This window comes from Desmodus rotundus, chromosome 8, assembly GCF_022682495.2.
Source record: "Desmodus rotundus isolate HL8 chromosome 8, HLdesRot8A.1, whole genome shotgun sequence".
In the NCBI taxonomy this organism is placed as follows: domain Eukaryota; kingdom Metazoa; phylum Chordata; class Mammalia; order Chiroptera; family Phyllostomidae; genus Desmodus; species Desmodus rotundus.
Window position 1 is genome coordinate 97,992,034 of NC_071394.1, and position 17,067 is coordinate 98,009,100.

The following is a 17,067-nucleotide window of genomic DNA, read 5'->3' on the forward strand; positions in this document are numbered from 1 at the left end:
AGAGTTAATACAAGACAACATAATTCCCTAATAAAAGAAATGCACAGAAAAACGTGTGGTGGCCCCTTCAACCTGTTGAGTTTTGTCCCAAACAACTGACGCGGATAGCAGACAGCGGCTTTCTCTCACGGAGTGCTGGGTTCGAACTGCATGCTGGGCCTGTGACCTTCAAATGCTTCAGCGCGCAGGTCTGCATGCCATACCGCCCTATCTCCACACACATGTGCAGTGGACACGCGGCTGTACGTCCGCAGCAATGCTCAGCACATGGCATTGCTCAGTAGCCTTGACTGACATGGGAACTGGGACCAGCATCCAGGCTTCACGCTGCCTTGACGTGACAAGGCATGGTGCGTACCCCACATGGACGTTCTGAGGCTCGGCTTAACCTTCGAGCCTTCCCAGGAGAGAGGGGGGAGAGCACGAACCACTACTACCTCACTGGCCATGTAGGTGTAGAGTACTTTGCCTTTGATGACGAACCAGAGCTTCTTCCAGTGCCTCTTGCCTTTCTTACACCGGCTGAGATAGCCGCTGATGGCGGAGCCCTCTCCGGAGGCGGCCACCTGGCAGAAGGGAAGCAGAGTGGTCAGGGTACCAGGTGACAGTTCAGACAGAGCCAAAATGACATGCAAAACAGTTGGCAGAGTGTTTATACCTCTTTGAAATCTGAGACTTGGATGAGGTCTCAGGATCCATCCAGCATCTCAAAGGCAGCAAAATAGTACCTTGGTTTGAGCCACAGGGTTTACTGCCCAGGAATCCAAAACTGCCTTTAGGAGTGCTGCCCCCTAGTGGTGCCTCAGATTCCTGGTCCTCCCAAAGCCCCAGACCCCCAAATTATGAAACTGCTGATACCTAAGGGAAAGGTTCTTTCTTCCTCCTAAAATTGATTCTTACACTTTTCAGCTTACAGATTTCTTGCATTTAAGGAGGAATCCTCTTTGTACTGTTTACCTAAAGGTTTTTTCATCACCTGCCAAATGGGATGTAATTCCTCCCCTTCTTATTAGTAGCCGTCTGTTGGACAGGCTCTATGAGGGGTTAGGAGCACAGGCTGGCAGTAATACCGCTCTAGGGTTCCAGTCAAGACAGGTAACGTCATGCAATCTACGTACTTCCGCTAAGTCTCAGGCTCCTTACTGGTTAAATTGGAATTAAATGACATAAGACAGGTGACCTACCTGACAGGTAGGTACAGTGACTGACCAACGTAGGTGCTTCATAAATATAAATCTTACTGTTAGAACAAGGTGGCCAGGTTTAGGAATAATTTCATCTGACTTTCTCATTTTACAGATAGGGAAACTGAGGCCCACAGGAATGGCGGGGTCTACCAAGGGTCAAGTCGCTATTTAGTTGAAGAGAAGCAAGAACTCAAACCTCTCAGCAAACACTTCAGAGGTCAACGAAACTTCAGCGTAGGGAAAGGAAGCCATGACTAGCTCGGGCTGTTTTGAGCAGCATAGGAAAGGAAGCTGCCCACCACGAGTGCAGGACTTCTGGCCCAGACACGGGCTCTCTCTCCCACCCGCCATGCTGAAACATCTCACAGCGAGAAAGGCAGCGTGCACAGAACACGGCAGGGGAAACCGACTCTGCAACCTCCCTTTCTGACAGATGCTCGGGGGACAGCATTTCTACAGACCTTCTCATGGGGAGCTGGCCTTACTGGTGAGGTGGAGCTTTTAGGGGAAGGGGCGAGAGCGGTCGGGGGGGCGGGGGGGGGGGGGAGCCTGGGGCACATTTCTCCCGGGGCAGCTGTAGATCCACTGAGCGCAGCCTTTGCTGGATAATAAAAAGGTTGTCACTTTAGGCAAAAATGACCAAGGGGCTGGCTGAGGCAGGTCGACATGGCCACAGGATCAGAGCAGCCAGACGGTGGAAGGACAAGAGCAGCGGCTCTCCGACTCCGACTCCGCCCCCCGGAGCACTCGGGGTCTAGGAGCTGGGCTCCTGGGGACCATGGGCACAGGGGGCGCGACAGGGGAGCCCTTCCTGCTTTGTGGAAAGGGACTGTTAAATAAACGATGGGACAACCGTACGATGTAAGATGTGAGATTTGTGAGTCTGAGCACATGGGAATTAATACCTAAGAGAAATTGAGTGAAGATTCAGAATAATATGTTATCTTTTGGGTAAAAAGAGGTTCTATAAATGTACATCTTCATTACGTATACACATTAAAGTTTCTGGAAGAATCCACGAGAAACTTTATGGTTGTTACCTCTGGGGTGGGTAGGACTGAAGGAGTTTGCAGAGGGGACAAACTCGCTTTCATCACATATTCTTTTGTGCTTTAAAAAAAATTTCTTTTTTACCATGCACGTGCTATTCCTAAGATTTTTAATATGCAAAAGGAATTAAGTTACTGCATAGAACTGTACCCATTAAAATTTTCATCCCCTAACACTTTCTAAACCCTTGCCATCTGCTTACTCAATAATGAATATTAATGAAAAAACTTGGAAACAGCCGATCACACTTCTTTCAACAGCTTGTGTATTCATGGCACCCATTTGCTCGTGGTTGCGACTGGAATTCAGAGGTATAAGCCTGGTCCTATTTGCAGGATGAAATTGAGTTTAGCCAATTCTGAAGTTTCCTGCAAAGAGTGACACGGCTTCCTGGGAGCTTGCCGCCTGAACCTGTTGGGGACCCCCAGGGTGAGAGGGTGGTACAGCTCAGAGGGCCAGCCGTGGGAGAGCAAAGCCAGGACTGTAGCTGCGTGAGTGGGAAAAGCCCCTGTGATCGATGCAGTGCCCTTGGGTACTCGGTCTAGGCTAAGTGACAGGAGAGAGAAAGGAAAAACACAGGACGAGACAGGCGGCGAGAAGGAAGCGGAAGACGGCCCCTAACAGCATCTACAACCACTTCGGGTCCTGCCCTCTGCCACCAAGCCGGCACCTTCACAGTCACGCCCGGGAGACAGGCACTGCCCTTGTTGGTGGTGAGTCAGTCCTTGTAAAATGCCTCCCATTAGTGTCCTCTCTGTCCCCAAAGCCCAGTCAGGCTAGGGGAGAGGGGCGTCTGACACTGTTCACAGAGATGGACCATGAACCTTCCAACTGCCCTGATGCCCATGCAGGGCAGCCCCACCTGCCTCACCTCGGTCAGGGCCGAAGGGACTTTCTTCTGCTTCCTGAAGGTCGGGGGGTTGATGCTGTGGAAGACCGAAGAGAAGGCACTGCTCGAGAAGCGGGGCGAGGACAGAGGGAAGCTCATGCTCACTGGCCGCTCTGTAACCAAGACAGTGAAGGGGAAAGGAGGTAAGTGTCCGTGTGAACGGGACGCCAATTCTTTGGAATGCCAGTTCCTGTAAATCAGCTGTCAGTTCTTCCTGAGATGGGAACCAGCCTCACCGTGGGGTTTAAGTGTGACCAGAAAAGTGGGCACACTCCCTTCTACTGACACAGAGGCCCTGGGTTTGGGAGGGAAGTACTGGCTATCCCTTCTTCTCCAGGTCCCCAGGAGGCCGGGGCTGGGCTGTCCTCTCTGATGGCCTCAGTAGCCCCAGAGCCCAACCCTGCTTGGGCAGAGCCTGTCGTCTGAGTGACAGGCTCTCAGGAGCCAGCTCCGCTTCCTCAGACGGCTCCATCAGAGAACGCTCAGCCCTTCCCTGACCCACGACTCTGCTGTTCGTTTCACACCCTTGTCCAGAAAAGGGCCCACAGAACACAGGCCTGCAAAACACTCTCGGACAGAAAAGAGGGCTGCTATGGCCAAGTAAACAGGAGCACCCCACGTACCGGGCCCATCACTGAGAGGCACTGACCCAGCACTTCCCGAACTTGGCTGTCCAAGGAACCCTTCTTCCGGGAGCACCTATCAATTTTCCTCGGAATCAGCATTTTGGGAAATGGTGCCCAGGTATGAGTTTAAACCCCTAGTTCTTCCCCGAGGGCTGCTTTTGTTCTGAGCCTCCAGGGAAACTGGTTTAAGGAACCAATCATAGGCCACCTGGAAGCAGGGGAGGGTGGCTCCCAGCTTACCTCTCATCAGGCCTGGGACATCCCCGCCCCGCTTCTTTAGCTCCCCGTAGCAGCCGTCGCAGACCTTGGCCATCCGGTCCTTGAGGTACTTCAGAGGGTACTTGTTTCGGGAACAGTTCCGGCACACGATCTGCAGGCCCAGTTGGGGATGCAGGTCAGAGTGGTTCTCACCCTCCGGGCACACGCAGAGGGCCAGCATCCTCTCCCCTCTGCCCCCGCCCCCACCTCTTCCAGGGGCTGCGCCAGGCCCCCTGCTTTTCCAGGGCAGCTGCACGGAGTTTTTGGCGGGAGCTTATCTGTGTCTTCTGATGAGCCCTTACCCATGACAGATACTTTTTTAAAATCCTCACCAGAGGATAATGTTCACTGATTTTTAGAGAGAAAGGAAGAGGGAATTGGAGAGGAAGGAAGTAGGGGGAGGGGGAGAGAGAATGTGAGACAAACATCAACTGACTGCGTCCTGTATGTGCCCCAGCTGGGGACAGAGCCTGCAGCCTGGGTACGCGTGCCCTGACCAGGGACCGAACTGTAACCTTTGGAGTATGGGTGACACTCCAACCACTGAACAACCCGGCCAGGGCAGGATACTTTTTTTACAAAGACGAAAACCACATATGTTACAATTTTCTTCTGGGAACAGGGTGGTGTTGTGGAAGGGGCGTGGCATTTGGAACCATGGTTTGAGGATATCAGTAAAAGGGCATTAACAGTCCCCACCCCACAGGGCTGGTGTGGACACGCCGTGCCCCGGGCCAGCGTGCAATAGCTGCTGGATGCCCCCGAAAAGCCACCCCACACCACCCCCATGCCCACACTCCCCTGCGACAGAGCGACTCACCTTGCCACAGGCATGGCAGTGATGACGCCTCAAGGTGAGGGAGAAGTCGCAGCCACAGTTCATGCACATCATCACATGTGTGACAGGCACCAGAGTGGGAGGTCTCTCCCCCAGGCTGACTCCCAGCCTCTCCCGTATCTAGAGCAATGGAATAGGGCCAAGCAGTGTGGTCAGGAGACAGGCTGGATGGGCGCCCCCTTTCCTGTACAGGGAATGTATGTGTGGGGGGCAGGGTGGATTCTAATTCTGTAGCCTCCTCCTCCCCCTCCTGCATCCCCCAGGAAACTGATCTTGGGTTAGAAACAGCCAAGTGGAGGCGCCGTGCTCCACGCTCGGGCTGCACTGTAACTGCCAGAGCTGGTGGAAACGGGACAGCAGAGGTGGGAGCACGAGCCAGTGCCTTGGTGCAGAGATACGTCTTTCTGGGTGTGCTGCCCGCCCAGGGAAACCCAGGGCCACGTGGCTTGCTGTCGGGAGCGTCCCAGGGCCCCCCCTCACCTCCACACTGTGGTGGAAGGCAGCCAGAGCCTGGGCCTTGTAGTCCTCAGGGAGGGCTCTGCTCAGACAGCCATGCCACTCGTCTCGCTCTGCACAGGAGCTGTGGGCACAAGCTGGAGTTAGTGAGGGTGCACGAGGGGACCAAGTGCCTGGCGGCACCCTGTCCCTCCCACACGCCTGAGCCCCTTGGGGTCTGAAATCCCACCACCAAGTGCCAGCCACCTGCCAGACAGGCCTAGGCTGGCACCTCAGCACCTGGGCTAGCAGGGCGGCCAGGGCCCGCTGCCGTCCCCCAGGCTGCCTCTTCACCTACAACACGGGACCGTCAAAGTTCTTTCTCTCCCAGGGTTTCTGTAGGGATGAAATGACATGTGGGATACAGATGGGCTTTGCCAATGACAAAGCTAGGGGTGTCAGGGAGGCTCTGAGGGTCCACTTTTTAGGAGGGACTGGTGGGCAGGGGGCCGGGGGAGAGGGACAGACAGAAACTGGCAAAAGCCAAGGTCCCAGTTTCTCCAACTGCCCCCACAGTTTCCCACATGACTGTCCAGACACTCACTTATCCAACAAGCTGAGTTCCCACATCCCCACGCTGTACCTGGAAGTTTACCTGCGTGGTGACAGCCACCCTGAGCTGAGCTACCTAATTCTCACAGTGCCCACTAGGTGTCGCTCCCACCCTACATTAAGTATGTAGCCTCAGCCAGGGAAGGGACCTGTTTGGCCTGGGAGGGAGAAAGGGTGGAGGCCAGACAGATGCCATGTCTCTGGAAGGAGATGAATGGGTCCCACTGTCCCCGGAAGCGTCAGTGGGAAGCATCTGGGTTAGCAGGGAGGTGACCGGCCTGTCAGTGACAGAGGCTCCTTGAGGCCACTGGCCAAAGTGTGGTGCCCCTGCCTAAGAAAGACAAGCAGCCCCACATGAAGGGTCGAGCCTGACCTGTCACCCCTCTCCCCTCACAGTTGGGCAAACAGACACCATACCCTGGGTCTCCCCCGGTCTCTGATTTTACCCAGGATTGAGGGGAGGGGAGGCCATGGCACCCCACCCAGGCATTACCTCCGCCATGAGGCCTCCCCCATATGGGTTTACTCCTTAAAATTTCCAAGGTTTCTTCTACCCCCAAGCAGTAAATAGTGAAAAAGTGCTCTGGGTCACACAGTCCTGCCTTTGAACCCCAGTTCTGCTTCACATGGCTGTGTGACCCCTTCCTAGGCCTCAACTCCCCAAGCATGGGCCCCTCCAAGGGCGGTGCGGAAGGTCAGAGGAGGGGCCTGAGTCCAGCAGGCGCCCAGTGCGGGTTAGTCTTGTCATCGCCACTATCAAGTCTTACAGTGTTGTGTTCTGTATGGTAACCAGCTCGCAGCTCCTACCCAGAATGCAGGCTCCCTCCAGCCCTGAGCAAATCAGAGCTTAAATGGTGTCCTCAGCACAGAACCTGGCACTGAGGAGCAGCTAGTGAAGGCTTAATGGCCACACGCATCCAGGGGACGGCGTGTGGGTCAGTGGGCACACATCCCACGTCACTCCAGAAACTCCACCTCACACAGACGGCACTGCTGCCAACCTGGGTCATGCACGAGCTGAGAGGAGACACCCAAGCCTTGGGAACCCTGTCCCACCCCCACCATGCCCAGTGCGGCCCTGGTTTCCAAAGCTGGCCTGGCCAGGACAGCATGGTTGGGGGAGCAGGGGTGGAGCTCTTTCACTGTCTCAGGCCGGCGAGGAGGGACCCCTGGGCGGCCTGAGGGCCCGGAGGAAAAACGGAGGGTTTCGAGGGAAAGGCCAAACCCCAAACCAGGGGGCTAGATGAGGAACGCTTGCCCATCTTTTCTCTCCAGACACAAAAGCCTAAGAGCAGATACTTCACAAACTCAGGGGCAAAATGCATTCTTTACTTGCCTTAACTTTTTATGTTGCTGTGAAGACCCTGTAGTCCATAGAATTTCTCAGCCATGAGATATTGCTATTGTTACATTTTAGGAAAAAGGGCTCACCCACATTTTTTTGGGGGGGAGAGAAGTCATAGTTTTAGCAGACTTTCAAAATGGCCTGTGATCCAAAAATAGTTAAGACACACTGAAAAGAAAAAAGTCCTTTGATCTGAAGATGCCAAACTACAACTGAAGGAACACCCAACACCTGTCATTCCACTTTCCCACCTGAAACTCTGTCCCTTTACCCCCCCGGGCTGTCCCTCCCGCCTCGTCCCCATACCTCGCAGACAGAGTCAGGCAGGACTCAGAAGTCTCAATCTTCAGAGCGTAGGGCACTTTCTCCGTCACAGGGCGGCTGACCTGGAAGCCAACAGAGGCACCTCAGGCGCGGGCACGAATGGGCAACCGCAGGCTAGGTTCTTCCCCCGGTCCTGCCACTGCCCCGAGCCTGAGTTTCCTCGGGTGCTCAGGGACATGCGGATGCTGTGTGTGTGTGTGTGTGTGTGTGTGTGTGTGTGTACGTACCAACCCCCAGGAAGGTCGAGGAGCCTCCCTCTCCAGGCCCAGCCTCCAGCAGTACCGCCCTGCTTGCTGCGCAAGCACCTGCTCGGTGACCGCTCTCTCCCCCTCTCCGGGCCAACAGACCCCTCAGAGGAAACCTCAGTTCAAAAAGAGAACAAACTCCCCACTAAGAGAGGTGCTTCCTTCTTCCCCTCTCATGGAAGCCAACTTCCAGGAGCAAGCAAGGCCCCCACCGTGCCTCTTACAGCCCTCCTCCCCCTCCTCACCTCCCTCTCCATTTCCCCAACTCAGCGTGGCCCGCTCTGGCCCCATTGCCAGAAAGAACTTCCTAAAACCTCCTGCCCATTAAGCCCTCAGGAGTCTCGGTCAGCCCCCAGCCATCCTTGTATCTGGGATGCAGCTACACTGACCAGGCGCCCTTCCTTCCTGTCTCTCCGCCCGTATCCACGAGACTGTCTAGCTGGGCAGGCATCCCCTTTACTTTTTTTTAAAATGTCTGCCACTCGAACGGATATTTACATCTCCAGTTCAGAGCGGCATTATTTACCACAGTCAAAAGGTGGAAGCAACCCACGCGTCCGTCCGTGGTTGAAGGGACAGTGTGGTGTTATCCATATGACCTCTAATGACCAAAATAAACTGACGAACAAAACAGAAACAGAGGCGTAACACATGGAGCAGACAGACAGCTGTCAGAGGGGAGCGGAGGGGGAGGGGGAACGGGTGACAGAAGGTGAAGGGATCGGACAAAGCACGTGGATGCAGGACCCGCTGACACAGAACAGTGTGCGCTGGCCAGAGGGGAGGGGGGCCGGGCACTGGGTGGAGGGAGGCGAGTCATGGGAAATGGGGACATCCGTATTCGTGTCAACAATAAAAATATTACAGTTAAAATGTGGTGCGCATGTACAACGGAATACTATTCAGACACGAGAGGAGGAGATTCCGACACAGGCTACAATGTGGATGAACCTTGGGGACATGGTGCTAAGTGACGTGAGCCACTCGTGGAAGGACAGATACCGTGTGATTCCACCTCCCGGGGGGGCTGCAGAGGGCACGCTCATACACTGTTAGGGGGGTTATCAATTGGTGCAGCCACTATGGAAAACAGTACGAAGATTCCTCAAAAAATTAACAACAGAACTACCATACAATCCAGCTATTCCACTTCATTTTCTTTGTTCGAAGAAAGTGAAAACACTAATTGAAAAAATGCGCTCGTATGTTCACTGCAGCATTATTTACAAAAGCTAAGATGCGGCAATAACCTAAGCGTCCACTGACAGACGGATGGATGAAACGGATGTGGCGCTTGTGCGCATAACGGACCATTCCTCAGCCATAACAAGAATGAAATCTTGCCATTTGTGCCAACATAAATGAACCCTGACTGTATAATGCTAATAAGTCAGGAGGAGAAAGACAAAAACGTGTGATTTCACTTTATGCGGAACGTAAAGACAAACGAAAATTCGGATACGGAGGAGAGGCCGGTGGTTGCCAGAGGGAAGGGGCCAGGGGACGAAAGAGTGGGGGCAGCTGTACGGTGACGGAGAGCAACTAGGCTTTTGAGGGCGATCACTCTGTGATGTGTACAGGTGTCAAGTTACAGTGTTGTAAACCTGAAACTTGTACGACAAACATTTAATGTATTAGAAAAACCAAAGAGCCAGAGCAGGACGGTGGTAGCCAGGCTGGCGTGGGGGGCGGGGAGTTAGGGTGTGATGGGAGGAGGTTTCAGGTGGGGGAAGTGGGTGGTGGTGATGGCTGCACAAGAAGGTAAAGGTAGTTAATGCCACTGAACTGTGCAGTTAAAAATGGTTAAAATGGTAAACTGTATGAATGAATGATTTACCACAGTTAAAAACATTTACCTAACACCTGCTTGTTTCCTCCCTCCAAGCCTTTACTTACACATTTCTCTCCTCCTAGGACACCATCCCCAACTGTCCACATATTACTCACTCTAAGGGACTCAGCTCCCTTCCTCCAGGAAGCCCTCCCGCACCACCCTCCCCTTCCCCACCATCCCTGGTCTATCTATAGCATAACCCTGCTGTGTCCCACAACCTAACACTGTTCCTTGGGGCTCCCTCTTCCCAGATGATCTGTGAACTAGAAGCAGGGACGTTGTCCCCTCCTCACCTGAGGTCTCCCCTGCCTACCTCGGGGTGCCTAGTATTAGCCATTTACCTTCATGCTGGCCACTGGCAACGTGTTCTTCAGCCGGTACTTCCCATCCTTCTGGGGATACGTATACAGGAGCATGTCGCTCATCTGGGGAGAAGAAACCCTATCAGACTTGTCTTGGTCCCAGAAGCTGCGCTGGGCTTCTGTCCTGGATGATCGCTGAGCACCAGGTACATCCTGCATTCCCCAGGGACCCCCACCAGAGCGGAACCACCGTGGGCTGAGACGTGGGCCCCTTCCCCAGTTTCACTCCTAGGTACATACTCAAGAGGAATACATGCAGATGCCCACAAAAAGTCAAGTTCAGGGACCTGCACAGAGGCATTGTCCACAGTAGCCGAACAGCGGAAACGACGCAGCTGGATCTGTACTGTGGACCCCCCACAGCAATCAAGGGAACAAACTGCCGATACACACTCGACAGGGGTGAAGTGTAACACGCTGACTGACAGAAGCCAGACACACAGGAGTACGCGCGGCTGGGTAACACTCATGTGACACTCCAGGATGGGCAAGACTGATCTGTAATGGCAGAAACTGGTCTGGCAGCAGCCTGGGGCAGGGGCGGGGAAAGCGACTGCTGAGGGGCACAGGGGAACTTTCTGGGGGGCTGGAAATGCTCTATATCTTGACCCAGGTGGTGGCTTCGTGATGATACAGCTTTGTTAACATACACTGACATATACACTGAAGATTGATGCATCTTACTCTATGTAAATTTTTAAAATTTTTATTGTTATTCAATTACAGTTGTCTGCCTTTTCTCCCCATCCCTCCAACCCACTCCAGCCAAACCCACCTCCCTCCCCCGCCTCCACCCTCCCCCTTGATTTTGTCCATGTGTCCTTTATAGTAGCTCCTATAGACCCCTCTCCCCACTATCCCCTCCTCACTCCCCTCTGGCTATTGTTACATTGTTCTTAATTTCAATGTCTCTGGTTATATTTTGTTTGCTTTTTTCTTCTGTTGATTATGTTCCAGTTAAAGGTGAGATCATATAGTATTTGTCCCTCACTGCCTGGCTTATTTCACTTAGCATAATGCTTTACTCTACATAAATTAAGCTTATTTACAGTATAATTAAGGGAAGGAGGGAGGGAGAGCGGCAGGGAGGGAGGCCGGCCCTTGGAAGAGGGAGGTGGTAGGTCCCGTTCACTGTCCGACCTCCAGTGACATGCTGGGTGCCGACTCAGTACCTGCTGAATGGACGACTCTGGCTCCCCACCCCCTTGCAAGGCAGACAGGAAGAGACATAACGAAAGTCACTCCACCTCCTTAGGGGAGAGTGTTTCTGTTTGGCCAAAAGGTTTACAGTTTGAAAAGACGACCACTCCAGGTGGCCTGTGGGCTGTCCATCCCGACCCTGCTCTGTACCTGCTGCGTGACCACGGACAAGCTGTTTCCCTCTCAGAGCTCGGCTCTCTCACCTGCCAGGCTGGGGCCACCTCTGCCCCCACCTCACTACGGGCGCTGAGGGAGGAAGGCCTGAACGAGCCCGCTCTGCGCGGGAGCCAGTGTGAAGAAGGGGTGTTGTGGGCACTGACCAGGACGCGGCGCCTGAGGTCTGAGACAGCGCGAGAACTCGGGGTTAACGCTTCTTTCCCTGTGGACAGAGTCTGTTGAGGAACAGAATGGGTGAGTTTTCCTGACACCAGCTCTTCTTGGGACCCTGATGTCCGAGCCAGAATACGGTTTCTGTCTGTTCAACTCAGCCATGGTAGCCCCAGAGCAGCCACGACAGGCGAATCTGAGGCACAGAGTGGCCAGACAACCTGCCTGAGGTCACAAAGCTCACAGGTGGCAGAGCCCCGGTGGTAAGGAAATGAGTGTGCCTACAGCGTGTTCAGGTGTGGTGTATTGGGGTGGCCACACAGTGAGTCCTGAACCCATCTGGGGACAGTGACAGAACCCTGGACAGGGCCTCACTCATCAGCCCACTCTGAGGAACTGCCTATGTCAATCACCAGAAAAGTCCCAGCTTTTTTGTGGCTGCCCCTTGGGCACCTGCTGCCATGGCAACTGCCTTTAGCACCCTGAGGTTTTATGACAGGTTCAGGACCACGCTGCCTCCTAATTGCCCACGGTTCTCCTTTCCTCTTCGAAGCCTGTGTTTTACAGCCCCATTTGGAGGAAGGAAGAGAAGTTCTTCATGGAGGAGAAAGGGGTAATTTCTCACAATAAGGAGCCATGGTGGGCAGCCCCACCCACTGCTTGGGGCCGGAGGGGATGTGGGGCCAAGGTGGGGGCCTCTCCACAGATCCCCGAAAACCCCGTGTGGCGGTGCGCACATGCCCTGACTCTGTTCTGCAGTTGAGATTATTTTATGAAACTGGCACCTATGAGGAAGAAAAATTCTTCCTTCAGTGCGTTTCCCACGGTGCTCCCTGGCTCAAAGAGAGAATCTTAAAACCAGCAAGACAAAAGCAGAGAGTTACCTACAAAGGAGTTCCCACAGGACTGTCAGCTGATTTCTCAAAAGAAACTGCAGGCGAGAAGGGGCTGGAAAGATGTATTTAAAGTGATAAAAAGTAAGGACGTACATCCAAGATTACTCTACCCAGCAAAGCTGTCATTTAGTATGGAAGGGCAGATAAAGTGCTTCCCAGACAAGGTAAAGCTAAAGGAGTCCATCATCACCAAGCCCTTATCACATTAAATGTTAAAGGGATTTATGTAAGAAAAAGAAGACAAAAACTATGAACATTAAAATGACAACAAATTCACAACTATCAACAACTGAATCCAAAAAACAAAAACAAACTAGCAAACAGAATAGGAAGAGAATCACAGAAATGGAGATCACATGAAGAGTTATCAGTGGGGAAGGGGAGGGAGGAAAGGAGGGGAAAAGGTACAGGGAATAAGAAGCATAATTGGTAGGTACAGAATAGACAGGGGGGAATGCGGAAGCCAAATAATGTATATGCATGACCATGGACATGGACTACGTGGGGGACTGTTGGAGGGAAGGTGGGTACCGGGTGGAGAGGGTCACGGGGAAAAAATTAGGACAACTGTAATAGCATAATCAATAAAATATACCTTAAAAAAAGGAACCTGCCTGTTCCTCCTCCTGCCATCTATCCCCCCAGGGGACATGGCTAACGCCTGCTCGGCAGAAGGCCCTGTGCTGAAACAGAGAGCTATACCTGCGCGCAGACCCTGGGGCGCCTGTGGACTCACAGTGACAGGGAACCAGGGAGATGGAGGCCGGCCATGATGACTGAGTGGGCCAGAGGCTATGAAGAGGGGTCGACTACATGCTGGAGGGCGCGTGGGAGAGGAGAAGTGGGGGGCTGAAGGGTGGAGGAGGGAAAGGAGTGGGGAGGAGGACAGACTGGGGAAGGCCACGGCGCTGTGTCTGTGCCTGGCACTCGAAGGCCCTGTGAGAGGGACGCGGCCAGAGGAGCTGGCCAGATGGGGAACCGAGACGGGGGAGCTCCCTCTGCTCTAGTCCCTGCTTCGCGCACTTCCCTCTTTTCCAGGAGTGACTATTCCTGTCACACTGCCAAGACACTGAAGCTCAGAGAAGTAACAGGACCTGCCATGGGCTGCAGGGCCAGTAAGTCAGAGCTGGGCACTGAGTCCAGTCTGTCTGACTCCAGCGCCGGGGTCTCTCTTCGCCATCCTGGATGTGCCTCCCTTTTTCATCCCGGAGAAGGAAAGCCTTGGGGGGACCCCGTCATGAGCCATGCTGAGGCCAAGGGAACTGATGACTCTAGCTCTAGGCGGGGAGGGGGCCTGTGTCCCATGGGATAATTGTCAGTGGAAAGGGCGGAAATTGTTATCAAACAAGCTGCTTCTACGGGCCTCATTTAATTCTCAAAACTGCCCCGTAGTTCCACTTTCCCTGTGGGAAATCGAGGCTCAGCCATGTCTGTGATGTGTCTAAGGGTTACAGAGGGGCTGAGTGTCAGATCAGTATCTCACCAGCTCGGTCTTACTCATTACCACACAGGTGTCCAAAATTCACGGTATAGATTTCTTCTCAATGGAAAGAGTTTTGAAATACTTAGACTCTAACAAGGAACAAGGGACGGCTTCCCCCACTGGACTCCAAGATCCATAATAGGGCAGGAGCCACCTGCCCCACGTCTACGTAACCTGCACAGATCTTGAAGACGAATAAGAAGTTGCAGAATTAATAGGCAGTGAGCTCCCTGTCACCAGAAGTATGCAAGCAGAGTCAAAAAACTACCCAGAGAAAGGGACTCAGGCATCTCTGCAGACTTCAAGATACTTTTGAGAACTCAAACTATTCACTGAATTACCCACTCTGAACTACCTACTGTGTGGCTCTCATATCCCTTTCAAAGTTCCCAACTGGGTTCTAATCTTTTGCCTGTAGCCAAATCTCTCCCTTGCACTGCAGCTCAAACCTGCCAGAGCAGGGAGTTCTCTTGGGGTGGGGTGGGGGCGGTGGGGCAGAGGTAAGAGATGGCTGGTAGGAAGGACAAAGCTTCTTGTAGCTTAACAGCCACTGAGGTTTATGTTACTACACTATAGGCCTGGACATTCCCTGTTATTCCAGACTGTGGCTGTAAATCATTAAAAATGACACATTATATTCTTTCTTGTGCACAGTGGAGGAAGTGCTGGCCTGGAGGTGCGGCCCTGGTGCCCTCTGGGCCTCTGCCACCAACTTGCTGGGCGGTCTGGCCAAGTCAACTCTCCTTTCGGGATGTTTTCTCATGAGTTAGATACGGCGGTTGGAGAGAGATTCCTGGTTTCAGGATGTTTAAGACGAGGACACGGGTAATCAAATTTTGGCACCATTCCATTCAAGATCGTTGAAATAATAAATGAGGGATGGGCTGTGGTTTCCAAGGGTCAAGCTTTCAGCTTTCTGGACAGCTCAGCTACACAGAATGATCCTCATCCTACAGATTCGGCTCCGTTCCAGTCTCCCACTCTGCCTTCCAGTTGTCCTTGAAGCCTGGTCCTAGGGAATTTCACAGACCTCGACAGTCCCAGGGCTGGGTTTGGGGGTCGGGTACTTACCAGGAACAGGTGCCGGGGGCGTCTGTTTTTCCCTGTTACTTTCATCAGTGTCCCTTCCTTCAGAAACTCCTGTGGGGAGAGAAACAGAGCTTGGTGGCCAGGCTAATGCCCCCCCACTACCCTAGAGAAAGGTGGGGAGAGGCCCTTGAGCGGAAAACTTAAATTCTGATGCTTCCTGGAGGACCAGAGGGCAGCTCATGAGGGAATTCCCAGCCTAAGGGACGTGCACTGTGTACGCTGTAGCAGCTCTGGGGACAGACGCCTTGGCCTTTCAGGGGCATCCCACCTTGAATTATGCCAGGCCCCGACACGGTTCTCACTACAGAGTGGTCCAAACAGTAACTCCCACCCCGGTTTGCTGCCGGAAGAGTCCATTCAGGACAAAGCCTCTGAAGGTTTGATAAAACAGCTGCAGATCTGTGAACAGTTGCTGTATCTGCCTTAATTCTGGAGGATACATATGGATGCTTAATAAATATTTACTGAACTGATGGCCCAAGCCAAAACATTAAGTGTGATTTAATAGAATCTCAGGCCAGTGAGATGCCTGCTCATTCTGAGTGAAATCTGAGCACAATCTCTCACTTCTCTGTCTCTTGTCCGTCATGGACTGTAAAAGGTAGGAAACGGTATTCTTGAGCTGAGTTTCATGTTTTCCAGCTGAAAGGTTAAAAGTGGATAAATTTGTCTTTTGAAAAATGTTATTTTTAAGATGCTCTGTTGGGGCTCTTGACAGATGGTTTTCATGATTTCCCAACAATGCTGGACTAAACTACAAACACTTGGTGTCGCTTCTTCTCGGAGGTGAAGAGAACCACCGGGAACACTGAACCCAACGCCACTATTCCTTTAAAGGCCTTGAGAGTGGAAAACCCCAGGGGAGGCAGTCCATGGGCCCTGTGCGCCCGGCCCTGCCCTCCCTCCTCCCGGGTAAACAGCACCTGCAGCCAGGCCTGTCTGGGGCCAGCCCAACTGAACAATGGGGCTTATCGGAGCCTCGCCTGCCGGCTGCCAGCACACCCTCTGCCCCTGCCCATGGTGGCGGTGGCACTCACCCTTCCTGGCTGGAGGAGATCCCCTTGGCCCCGAACACTGTGCTCAATGTGGACGAGCTTCTGCAGGTTTTCCTGTGGGCAGGAGCAGGGTGGGGGGAGATGGTCAGCAGCCCTTCAAGGGTTCTTATCTCCTCTCTGAGGGCTGGTGTTGCTTCTGCATCAGAGGAGGAAAATGGAGCCCAGAAGGACCTTGCCCAAAATCTGACCTCCAGTGAGAGGCAGGACTGCGACCTGAGCCCAGCTCTGCAGGAAGCCGTGTGTGGACTGCCCATACATAACCAGGCTAGTCCTCCTGGGCCTGCGGGCCGGCACCGCCATCCTTCTGCACAGCGTGGTGGTGACCTCTCAGCCTTACTGTGCCCTCCGATACCCCTGTTAGTCTCGGGGCCACTGCTCCTACTCTAAGCCTGTGTCCCCACGGGGCCCAGAGCACCCAGACTGCAGTAACCCAGAGATGACAAATGCCCGAGGCCAGACTGTTTCTCTGGGCTTGCAGCCCAGGGTGGGGCCTCTGACAGACAGTAACCAAAAAAATTCACCGCTTGGGGAGAAAATGGGCCTGTGCTCCTGGAGTAAAAATAAGTGTGCCTGAGAACTCCTCATCAGTCCCCCACGGGGTTACCCACAATATGTAAAGTGACATACCTTTTTCCCTCTGTGAAGTACCCCAGAATACTAGAAATAACAAGCACCTAACCCGTGGGGCAGGTGTCCCTTAAACCTCACAGAGGGTCAGGTTCTAAAATCAGCTAACGAGGTGAAAGCTGTGTGTAGAGGAATTGCCTTGAAAAACGTCTTTATACTGTCCTTGGTTTGGGGGATAAGATTCTACACATTAGAAACGTTTAGTAGTTTTCCGTTTCCACTTACGGTGTAGAAGGCTGCAAGAGAACAATGCCCTCACCCTAACGGTGAGAAAAAACCAGATATCTACACAGTCGTAACTCTTCTTCAGCCCACTGGAGAGCTGATGTCACTTGGAGAGCTTGGAAGCCCAAAGACTGACAAGCCCTGTCACGGAGACACAGAC

The 17,067-nt window shown here is 53.2% G+C and overlaps 1 protein-coding gene across 3 annotated transcripts in view; it reads right to left on the reverse strand.

The window, feature by feature from the left end:
- The window catches only part of FGD5 (FYVE, RhoGEF and PH domain containing 5), a 117,163-nt gene that overhangs the window by 7,065 nt on the left and 93,031 nt on the right, over positions 1-17,067 (reverse strand). For all 3 annotated transcript variants that reach the window (XM_053929906.2, XM_053929905.2, XM_053929904.2), the window contains 9 exons: positions 16,038-16,109; positions 14,983-15,051; positions 9,985-10,068; positions 7,547-7,626; positions 5,329-5,428; positions 4,831-4,968; positions 3,993-4,122; positions 3,109-3,239; positions 438-566 (listed from right to left, as the gene is read on the reverse strand). In XM_053929906.2, coding sequence (XP_053785881.1) covers positions 438-566; positions 3,109-3,239; positions 3,993-4,122; positions 4,831-4,968; positions 5,329-5,428; positions 7,547-7,626; positions 9,985-10,068; positions 14,983-15,051; positions 16,038-16,109 — 933 coding nt within the window. The remainder of the gene's footprint in view (positions 1-437; positions 567-3,108; positions 3,240-3,992; positions 4,123-4,830; positions 4,969-5,328; positions 5,429-7,546; positions 7,627-9,984; positions 10,069-14,982; positions 15,052-16,037; positions 16,110-17,067) is intronic.